The sequence below is a fragment of the Anolis sagrei genome, chromosome 2 (genome assembly GCF_037176765.1).
Source record: "Anolis sagrei isolate rAnoSag1 chromosome 2, rAnoSag1.mat, whole genome shotgun sequence".
In the NCBI taxonomy this organism is placed as follows: Eukaryota; Metazoa; Chordata; class Lepidosauria; order Squamata; family Dactyloidae; genus Anolis; species Anolis sagrei.
The window spans coordinates 71049625-71060823 of NC_090022.1; the positions used below are offsets into that span (position 1 = coordinate 71049625).

At 43.4% G+C, this 11199-nt stretch overlaps 1 protein-coding gene across 1 annotated transcript; it reads right to left on the minus strand.

The window, feature by feature from the left end:
- Positions 1 to 1147: 1147 nt before the first annotated feature.
- MANF (mesencephalic astrocyte derived neurotrophic factor) lies at positions 1148 to 8762 on the minus strand. Its single transcript, XM_060765810.2, has 4 exons — positions 8597 to 8762; positions 4889 to 5016; positions 3289 to 3430; positions 1148 to 1576 (listed from the first exon to the last, which is right to left on the minus strand). Exons 1-4 carry the CDS (start codon positions 8682 to 8684, stop codon positions 1392 to 1394), a joined length of 543 nt encoding a protein of 180 aa, XP_060621793.1. The 5' UTR covers positions 8685 to 8762; the 3' UTR covers positions 1148 to 1391.
- Positions 8763 to 11199: the final 2437 nt, after the last annotated feature.

The window sequence follows — 11199 nt, forward strand, 5'->3', positions numbered from 1 at the left end:
TAATGATACAGGCTCATATATCAAAGCACAACTGGGTCTTGTACTCAAGACTGATAATAGCAAGTAATGTCACTGTCAAGATGAAGTAACATAGGTTTGGGTTGCTGTGAGTTTTTCAAGCTGTACAGCTATTTTTCAGCAGCATTCTCTCCTAACATTTCACCTGCATCTGTGGCTGGCATCTTCAAAAGTTCTGAAGATGCCAGCCTGTGCAGATATGATTCCAGCCATGAAAGCCTTTGACAATGTAGGTTTCCAAAGAACAGGTAATTATGACAGACTTTTTGAGTGCCCAGTACTCACACACTCAAGGGTGTGGAAGCTGCAGTGGATATGACTATGATGCATTCTTGATATAAGGAGTGCTTAGTGTTAATTCTTATCTGAGAACATGCTTGGAGGAAAGCTCCCCATTCTTCTGTGGAGGAGCTTCATCTTCACTGGCAATGGTAAATCTAGAACTAAAGTGAGTAAGAACAAATAAACAGAAATGGTGCCAACTAGCTTGGCTGCTATCTTTATTTTTTTACTTTGGATAGTGCCAGTTAGCATTATCTAAGATTATGCTACTATCCAGGTCAAATGTAGGAACATTTATCTTCAAAACACATGGCCCAGGCCACCTGCCTGTGGAGCAGCATTGTGTAAATTTCAAACTTTTTGTACATATGATAAACCAATACCCTTACAAGTGCTATGTTTGCCTACTAATGTGTTAAGGTAAAACTAGGAATGTTGTCATGGACACACACATAAACATCACTACCAAACCGTCCCAAATACTTCGCCCTAATCCTGATATTTAGTGCAAAGTATTATAATCATATTGAATAGAACATGGTTGGTCTCTTATGCATCCTTGGTGTTCAACGTATAATAGTACAGAATGCTGCCCTGCTCTTCCCCCACCCCCAAATATTCAGAGATTATAACTTACACAAATTTCATGTCAGTTTTGCAGTACACATGAACAGGCAAGCACCAGTATTGAGTTGTTTCACAGACCATCACTAATACAGCAATTAAAAATGCTGGAAAGTTATCCAACCTGCTTGCATTAAATGTCAAACTAAATGTCAAACTAAATCTGCAGATGGACCTCATTTGCCACTGAACCTCTACTCACTTCTCTTAAATCAGATGACACTGGATTTCATAAAGTTTATTTTAAAAATCCCATAAGTCCATTTTTAACATAAATCAGACAAGAGAAATAATAACTTGAGACATAACAAGGCAGTTGAACCAACACTGAAAAAAATGCTCGCTCCGATTTGACAGTTGAAACCCAGTTAAATAAGTTACAAAAACAGCTGTCCAGGAAAAAAAAAGAAAGTTTAACATAGTTTGTGTGTGACTTGCTAATAATGTGCTAGAGGTCACTTTGATGGTCAGAGATCTGTCCGGGAACTGGCTGCTTTAGGTGCATATTTAGGCATCAGTTCATTGATTTTCCGAATGTAGTCTGATTTTTCTGCACAGCCTTTGCATGTTTCACCCCAATCATCCAAGATCTTCTTCAGTTCTTTAACTCGAAGCTTCTTCAGGTCCACAGTACTCAGATCAATTTGTTTATCTGATGAAAAATTAGGACATGTTACTGTATGAAGAGTTAGCAGAGGACTGCTTTCAGATTTCCAGGTCTCTATAAATTATTACTCAGAGGAAATACCACAAACCGTCATTTCCCCTAGACGTATAGGAAAATCATTTCCTCTAGATGTATAGGAGTTTATTGGTTTTATTGTTTTAATACAGTTGATTGTTATATATTTTAATTGTATTACTTTGAAATCTTGTTTATATTGGGCTTGGTCGCCATGTAAGCTGCCCCAAGTCCCTTCGGTGATTGAAGGCGGGACATTAGACTATAGTTACTATCATTATTATTATCTTTCTTTGTTCCACCCCTAAAAAAGGTAATGGAAAAACAAAGTTTGTTCTGGGGAACTCCCAATTTCAGAATATTTAAAAATGAAGATGTAGAAGCAGGAATTTTTTCTAAAACAATTTTATGTTGAAGAGAAAAGGCTTCATTTTTTTCCACACAGTACTACAATCTGCTTCAAAGATATTTATTCCATTTGTATTTTAGCAATTCAGTAATCAAGTACCCTTGAGCTAACCAGCCTGCTATGTAACATTTCTGAGAAAGGATTTTGCTTTCACTTGTTTTATGTTTCAGTTAGTAAGAATCAAACCCCACTATGTATTGTTACGACTTTGTTACACTTCTACATAGAGGTAAAATGGCATTAAGAATAGTTATTAATTTCTGGTAAAGATTCTGCATGTTGCCTTGAAGCTGTGATACCCCTGGAGGGCCAACAAGACAGGAGAGTCAAGCAACCTTCATCCAGCTGCTGCTGCTCCTGGTTGTGCTCTATCTATGGAATTGTAGGGGGAAATTGGCTACTTCTTAGCAGAGTCAGGCCCACTACTAGCCCTGACTCAGCAGACTTGTCATCTGGTTCTCTACTCCAACTGGAGTAGAGATGGCAAATAAAAGCAGGAATGCATTGACAGTAACTCAACTTCTAAAGGGGTTCAGCATAAAGAGGACCTTTTCTTTATGTTATCACACTCAGATACATCTGTTGGGAAAACCCAATAGGCCCTTCACAGTGGCTGCCCCCAGATTCTGCAATTCCTTTCCAAGAGACATCAGATTGTCACCTTCCCTCCTTTGTGTTGACAGACAAGTTAATTTTTTGTTTAGTCAGGCATTTGATGATTGACTAGGGCCCTTACCACCAAAATAATGTGCTTAAGTCCACATGCATGTTGTAGGATATCTTTTTAAAATCTACTTATAATTGTTTTATTGTTTAAATTTTATATCTTGCAGAATTTAAATCAGTGGTTCTCAACCTGTGGATCCCCAGATGTTTTGGTATTCAACTCCCAGAAATCCTAACAGTTGCTAAACTGGCTAGGATATCTGGGAGTTGTAGGCCAAAACACCTGAGGACCCACAGGTTGAGAACAACTGATTTAAATAGTTTTTTTTAAAAAAATGTTGCCAACCTCTCTAAGACCTAAACTGGAAAAGGGCAAGAAATAATCTAATGCAGTAGTTCTCTATATGTGGGTCCCCAGATATTTTGGCCCACAACTCACAGAAATCCTATGAGCTGGTAAAGTGGCTGGGATTTCTGGGAGGTGTAGGCCAAAACAACTCCCAGATCGAGAACCACTGATTTAATGTAACAATAATACTGAAAATGATGTTGGACTGACCAGGATTTCGGCTCCTTTTTTTCTTAATCAATTTGCTAACCGACTTACCATATTTTAGCTCGCAGATCTGACTATCTTTCTTCTTCAACTTCTCACAAATCTTCTCAACAGGGATGTGATTACTCAGAGGTTTTGAAACCTCATTAACCATTTTAGTGGCTGCATCACTTGTTGCTCCAATGTAATAGCACTAGAGGGTGAAGGAGAAAATGAGTAGTCAGGACATAAAACAAATCTTTGTTGCCTCTTCTTTTCAGCTGTTTTATCAAGCTTCTCTCAAGCACAAAGATATCAGCAGTTAGTCGAAAAGAAATTTGTTTTCTATTCTGGAAGAAAATGATATGGCAGTGTCATTAGGTTTCTCTGCTTTCTTTTACTGTCAATCTCCATGATGCAGGAAGCCAACTACTTTCCATTCAGTGCCCTATATCCAATTGCTAATTATGTAAATGTTGTTTTTACCAATATGCAGCTGAACCAATGGGCCTAGTCCAACCAAGACTAGCAATGGGAATTAGGCCAAGATAACATGGGAGATAAAATGCATTCTTTGAAGCTTCTAACACTTAGCCGTTCTGTCAGAATATTCCAACTAATCCATAGAACAATTGAATTGTGATACACATTTCTTTTAATTTATTATTCTGATAGGAATCTTTAAAAGAAAATATTTAATAAGGTTGTACCAATCACAACAGGATTATCCAATCTTATATATCATACATTAAAAGTTAATTAGGTCTCAAAGCTAGATGAGTACAATCATTCAATTCATTACACCAATTACAACAAAGCAACAAGAATACAAACATACAATAATATATCAAATAAAAATATAATGAAATATAAGAAAAAGAAAAAATAATACAAAATAAACACAGGAAATATCATAAAATAACCATAACAAAAATTGAGCAGAGTGGGCAGGGCTAATTGCAAAAGATAAAAATTTAAAAACCCTGAGTGAGATGAGGAGGGTTGTGTATCTGGTGGGAGGTTCAGATGGAACAAACAATGAGGTTTAATTTCACTAAAGGGTGAGATAAAGTGCACCGAAGGGCATTTTGTGCATGTTGGTCAAGGTATGGGGATTTGTTGTTCACAGATTCACAATTTATCCATCGGAGCTTGAAACAGACTAGAGCAGCAACTGGTTTCTAAAAAGGTAATCTCAAAGAGAGCCATCTTTGTTGCTAGTAATGCAGCTCTCTTTTTGTTTCATGAGCTAGCTCTCCACAAGAACAAAAATATGATTGGGTTACAGTATAATCCAATAATATCTGCAGGGGATATATTTCTGAATTTACCATGGAAACAGGAAACCATGAATAACAGTGAATCCTATTGAAATGAGCAACATTTGCTTAACATTACCACAGCATCCCTTTGGAGGTTGTAATCTCTCTAGGTCCTCTAGTGAGACTCTATGATGACCTGCAGTGGAACATACTATAGAATTGCTGGGAGGATCTAGAAAAATCCTAGAACATCCACATGGCAACCCTGAGGAGGTGGAGGAAGGTGAGGCATCACTACCCTCTCCATGACTGATGGCTGAAGATGGGGCTGCAGTGTGAAATACTACACAAGAATTCTTCCTACCAGCTCTCAGTAGTGCTTGCCAGAGCACAGCCAGTGTGATACTTACCAGACGGTTTTCTTTGCCTTTTGTTTCTTTGCAAGATTTTAGAAGTGCCTTTTCAATACTGTTTGAAGTAAACTCAACATTATTGTCCTGGAGGCTCTTATAGAATCTTCCCAAGAATGTTACACACACTGTGAGGGGAAGAACATACACATCATCATAAAGCTGGCTGTTGCTCTAAGCGTGCCTTTTTCAAAAATGCAAGGAACTTAAACATGCATGAGGGACACAATGGCAGAACACAACTAACAGAGATGTCAAATTTTTAGGGATGAAAAAAGGGGAAGGGAAAAAAAGAAAACGTCATTCATTTCATACCCCGGAGAGCAATATGCCATTAAAACGTGCTATGCTACTTTATGACAAGAGTATATGGAAAACATACTCCTTTCCAGTTATAAAACAGAGTATGTATTTCTTACCTGGTCATCAGGTTAATTTGGATCTATTTAAAACTGTGGTTCCCAACCTTTTTTTTTTTGACCAGGGACCACTTGACCAGGGACCGCTCTCCAACATTAGAACCAAAAGGGTTACGAAACAGTTTTTGGCCAACTTTAGATTTGGTTTGGGGAGGTGATTCAGAAAACTGCATTGGATAGACCACATCAGGTCTACTTCCTGATACAGAACATATGCTATGGTCAGCGACAGGGAGGGAGTGGCAGGCAGCGTGAAAGGGGCGGAAATAAAATTAAAAAATAAAGAAGGAGGAAGCTGGCGGACCAGATTTTCATCCCCACGGCCCAATGGTGGTCCATGGTTTTGCAATGGCTGAACCACCTCTTGCTTTCCAGTTTCCAAACTTTAGCTGAGATATGTTTCTGAAATGCAGACTTGATAGAAAAGTACATCCTTTCCCTGGAATACCTAAAGAGTCTCAGTTATGTTCAGGTTGTTTGTGTTTTAACTTTACTATTTCAACAGTCATCTGAATTAAGAACACCTTGTCATTACGGCAAATGTTCTTTGGGCGAGACTTACTTCTGGAAGACAGCTCAAACCATAATCTAAGACAGAGCTCTTAAAAAATTAAGCCATTGAACAACAAGAACAAGAGCTGTTACTTAAGCTGCTCTTCACAATGCAGACTAGACAGTGAAGAAAACTGTCTCTGCCATAGTATGTGACCAGAAACTCAAATATGGGAAAAGGGTCAGTTGATGGTAGTGTATGTAGATGCCTGTGCCTTCTTCACTTCACTTGTTGAATTACAGTGACTCCATTAATTTAATGGGGTTTTCTTAGACAAGGAATACTCAAGAGGTGGCTTGAAATACAGCCTACATCACTTGGTATTCATTGCCTGCAATACTTTCAAGATCACAGGGAACCGGATGCCTTTATTTAGACCTGACCTTGGGAGTAACCATTTGCTAATACTGTATATAATCATGTATAAGGTCAGGGCAGATTTGGGGGCCAAAATTATGAATTTCGCTATGACCTTTGGAAATGTCAAGGGTCATTCTTGGAGGGGACAAAGCACTCGGGGTTAGCCATCCCTGGCCTTTACCCACCCAGGCATTCAAGAAGCCCAAAAGTGGCACCACAATTGCCCAGACCCAGTTAACTGTCAGATGGAACTCAGCACTTTACTCCAACCCTGGCTCTATAATTTATTTCTGCACAAACCCGTGCCCAGCCCCTGCCTTCTCCAACCCCGATATGCCCATTATAGTCCGGTTCTGGTTATAAAGACTGGTTTTTGATCTACTGAAATGTTTCTATACTTTACTGTTTTAATTGTTTAATTGGCTGTTATATGTTTATTGTGTTTTTAAGTGTGTTTTATTGGTTAACTTGTTATTACTGCGCTTGGTCCCGCTTGTAAGCTGCCCCGAGTCCCTCCAGGGAGATGGTGGCGGCATATAAAAATAAAATTATTATTATAGGAAGAGTGAAGGGCTTTGGCATTTCTTTTTGGTTCTCCTGGGATGGATCAAGCTCTTATCTTTCATTACTCAAGAGAACAAGATGGTGCATTTTAAAATGAGAATTCAGGAACAGTACTCACATTGACTCACGAACAAGTTGACCCAGTTTTTGGGACGTCAGTCTTTAATAACTACAATTTCTAACACATGAGTTTATGGCAGGGGTGTCAGACACGTTTCCATTGAGGGCACATCAGACTTATGATTGCCTGCAAAGGGCCATTTGTAACTGTAAGACTGTGCAAATGAAACTATGTTGCCATGGCATTGGAAGCTTTGAGGCAGGATGGATTTGGCCCATGGGCCTTGCGTTTGACCCCTAGAGTGAGTTCAAGGAAGACTCTATGTGACCATTTGCTAAGAAGTTCAAGGGGGGTTCTATAGGGAGTACTGAGACCATGTAAGTATAGCCCAGGCATGAGCAAACTTTGGCCCTCCAGGTGTTTTGGACTTCAGCCCCTATATTTCCTAATAGCCGGAAGGCGACTTCAATCCCCAGAAGCCTCAGCTGTCTTGGCCAATGTTGGAATTTTGGGAGTTGAAGTCCAAAACACTTGGCACAGTGAAATCACTTCCAGTGCCTCAACTTCTTCAGCCAATGCTGAGGATTCTGGGAGCTTATGTCCAAAAACACTTGGCACAGTAGAATCCCTTCCAATGCCTCAACTGTCCTGGCCAATTCTGGGGATTCTGGGAGCGGAAGTTGAAAACATCCGACACAATGGAATCCCTTCCAGTGACTCAGCCAATGCTGGGGATTCTGGGAACTGAAGTCCAAAACACTTGGGACAGTGGAATCCCTTCCAGTGACTCAGCCAATGCTGGGGATTCTGGGAACTGAAGTCCAAAACACTTGGGACAGTGGAATCCCTTCTAGTGCCTCAGCCAATGCTGGGGATTCTGGGAACTGAAGTCCAAAACACTTGGGACAGTGGAATCCCTTCCAGTGACTCAGCCAATGCTGGGGATTCTGGGAACTGAAGTCCAAAACACTTGGGACAGTGGAATCCCTTCTAGTGCCTCAGCCAATGCTGGGGATTCTGGGAACTGAAGTCCAAAACACTTGGGACAGGGGAATCCTGTCCTTTGCCTCAACCGCCTCCGCCAATGCTGGGGATTCTAGGCACTGAAGTCCAAAACACTTGGCACTGTGGAATCCCTTCTAGTGCCACAGCCAATGCTGGAGATTCTGGGCACTGAAGTCCATAATACTTGAGACAGGGGAATCCCTTCTAGTGCCTCAACCAATGCTGGGATTCTGGGAACTGAAGTCTAAAACATCTGGCACAGTGGAATCCCTTCCAGTGTCTCAACTGCCTTAGCCAATGCTGGGGATTCTGGGAACTGAAGTCCAAAACACCTGGCACAGTGGAATCTCTTCCAGTTTCTCCTAAACTCTGGCCTCCCTGGTGTTTTGGACCTCATCTCCCAGAATCCCCTGCATTGGCCGAGGCTTCTGAGGGCTTTGGTCCAAAAACCCCTGGGAGGCCAGAGTTTAGGGAACCAATGGCCCCCTCCTCCTCCCAAGCCCAGGATGACCAACTGGCCTGAGAGGGCTGCTGTTCTAATGGAAAGAATAGCTGGCGTTGCTGAAGAGTAGGTGCCTGTTTCCCACACCTAGGCCCCTGTGGGAGAAGGGGAAGCTCCAAACCCTTTCCATCTGCCCCGGCCACAGTGTGGCTGACTCCAGAAGAGGGCTCCAACTCCCTCAGCTGCTTCCCCACCGCTTCGCTTCGCTTCCCTTCCCGCTCCCCGGCCTCCAGGGGAGACTCACCTTCGCAGTCGCCCTCGCGCAGCCCGTGGCAGTGGGCCGGGAGCAGGAGCACGGCCACCGCCGCCCAGAGACCCCGCGCCGCCCGCATCCTGCCTCCTCTCCCGGACCGCTTCTGCCGCTCCCTCCTTGGGCTCCCCGCGCAGCCGGCACCTTGGCCATGCAGTCCCCGCCCTCTTGCCGCCTCATTGGCTGCGCCGCCTCCCTTCCCTCCGACGCTCGAACTTCCCATTGGTCCGCCCGGCCCGGCTCTCCACGCCGCCTCCCCTGGTTGGCCGAGCGGCTTTCGGGACGGGAGAGCTGGCGGACGCCGATTGGAGAAGCGGCGCCTGAATGGGAGGACGAGGCAGGGCGGCGGCGCCATGTTTATTCAGGGCGAAGGTTGAGCTCCACGTACGCGAAGGAGGCGCCGCCATCTTGGTTTAGGGTGACGTCGGCTTCCGGGCTTCCTGAGCCAGAAGGGAGGTCTCCTGGCCGCCGCATCCCGCCAAAACCGCCTCTGCTCGGAGGCCAGGAGGGGCCTAGAGCGCCTTCCCTTCTCCTTGGCGAACTCTTCTTTCTCCTGAAGTGGCAGAGGAACCTTTCACGCGGCCCGAGTAGAGCTTCACTTCAGCTGCCATGGCAACCATTCTGTGGCGGCCTCACAACCCCTGAGGGTGCCCGCCATAGACGTCATGAGAGAATGCTTCTGGAACATGGCCATACAGCCCGGAAAACTCACAACAATCTCGTGATTCCGGCCATGAAAGCCTTCGACAATACTTCTGTGGAAACTTAGGGCAATTTAGGGACTGAGAAGGTTCTTCCGCAGAGCTGTGGTTCCTCACTAAAAAAACTATAAATCACCCTGGGGGGCATCTACACTAGTAGAATTAATGCAGTTTTACATCGCTTTATCTGCCACGACTCAATACTATGGAATCATCGGATTTGTAGTTTGCTGAGGCACCAGCGCTCTTTGGCAGGGGAGGCCTGTAGAAAACTACAGCTACCAGGATTCCATAGCATTGAACCCTGGCAGAAGAAGTGATGTCAAACTGCATTAATTCTACAGTGTAGATGCATTCCATCCCCATAAAGAGAGAGTTGAGAGAAGCTCTCTTAAAGAAAAAAAAGATTAGGCGTCCTTAATATTAGAGGAAGGGCGGGTTTGCAGTAGTTGCTGTGTGCCTTTAAAGCAGACATGGACAAACTTGGGTCTTCCCTCCAGGTATTTTGGACTTCAACTCCCACCATTCCTATCAGCCACAGGCAGTTTCCTTTTAAGCTGCTGAGGGGGGAAAGGAAGGGGGCTGAGGCTGTTAGGAATGGTGGGAGTTGAAGTCCAAAACACATGGAAGGAGGGCCCAAGTTGGCCCATGCCTGCTTTAAGTCGTTCCTGACCAATGGCAACTCTGAGGCAAATCCATCATAAACTTTCCTTGGGAAGATTTGCTCCGTGAGGGTTTGCCCTTGTCTTCCTCTGAAGCTGATGCCCCCTTTACACTGCCATGTAATCCAGTTTCTGACTCTGTTTTGAATTGGCTTATATAGCCGTGTAGACTCATTTAATCCAGTTCAATGCAGATAATCTGGATTCGGAAGCTGGATTACATGGATCCAAGATATGGTCACACAGCGGGTTTCATGGCTGAGCGGGGATTTCAAACCCCAGAGTTGGTACAAGGCTCCAGCCACTTCCCCATATTGCCTCTGGAAGGAGGAAGGAAAATAGTGCTTTCCATTTGTGCGTTTCCATGTCTTCCTCTCAATAGGAGCAGGCAGGACTGGGCAGCCTGAGAGAAGTGCCATTAACCTGGAAGTTGTTTTGCAGGCAAGGACTGAATGAGCTGAAAAGCAGCTCAGGAGAAGAGGGACAGAGATTGCTCCAGCGGCCAGGAAGAATGGTCTGAAAATGAGTGGAAGCCGTGTCTGCTCTAGAATGAGTTCATTTTGTGAGGGAATGAGAGGAAACAGAGTTCCTCTCAACAGAGAGGAAACAAACAAGGACATCTAATTACCTCTCAACAAAAGATTGCTCCAGGCACTGCCAGGCAATCAAATGCTAATCAAGGTGATCAGTTGAAACATTCACACCTAGCTCCAGAAGACAAGAGTCCTTTGTCCCACCCTGGTCATTCCACAGATATATAAACCCTTTTTCCTAGTTCCAACAGACCTCACTACCTCTGAGGATGCTTGCCACAGATGCAGGCAAAACGTCAGGAGAAAATGCCTTTAGAACATGGCCATATAGCCCGAAAAAACCTACAACTCAGTCATGAACCTTGAAGAGAAGTATTACGTGGCAGTGTTCTATATGCACTCGACCTTTAGTCAATTCACTGCCAGCCATTCAGTGCTCTTTCCTCATTCCTGAGTCACTGTGAGAGAGGCAGAGATGATACTGTAAGTAGTAGTGTTGTACCAGCTCTGCTGTTAGTTTTATCTAGTTTTATCTTCTGTTTGTTTTAATTATGGCATTCCTCCCCACCATGGTAGTCAATAAAAAAAAACACAGCACATTAATTTTGCTATTTTCCTCCATTTTGCCATTGTTTGCTCTCTTGTATTTGGTTCATGCTTCTGTTTACATACCCTTTCTTCAAATTCTTCAAAATCTGGAA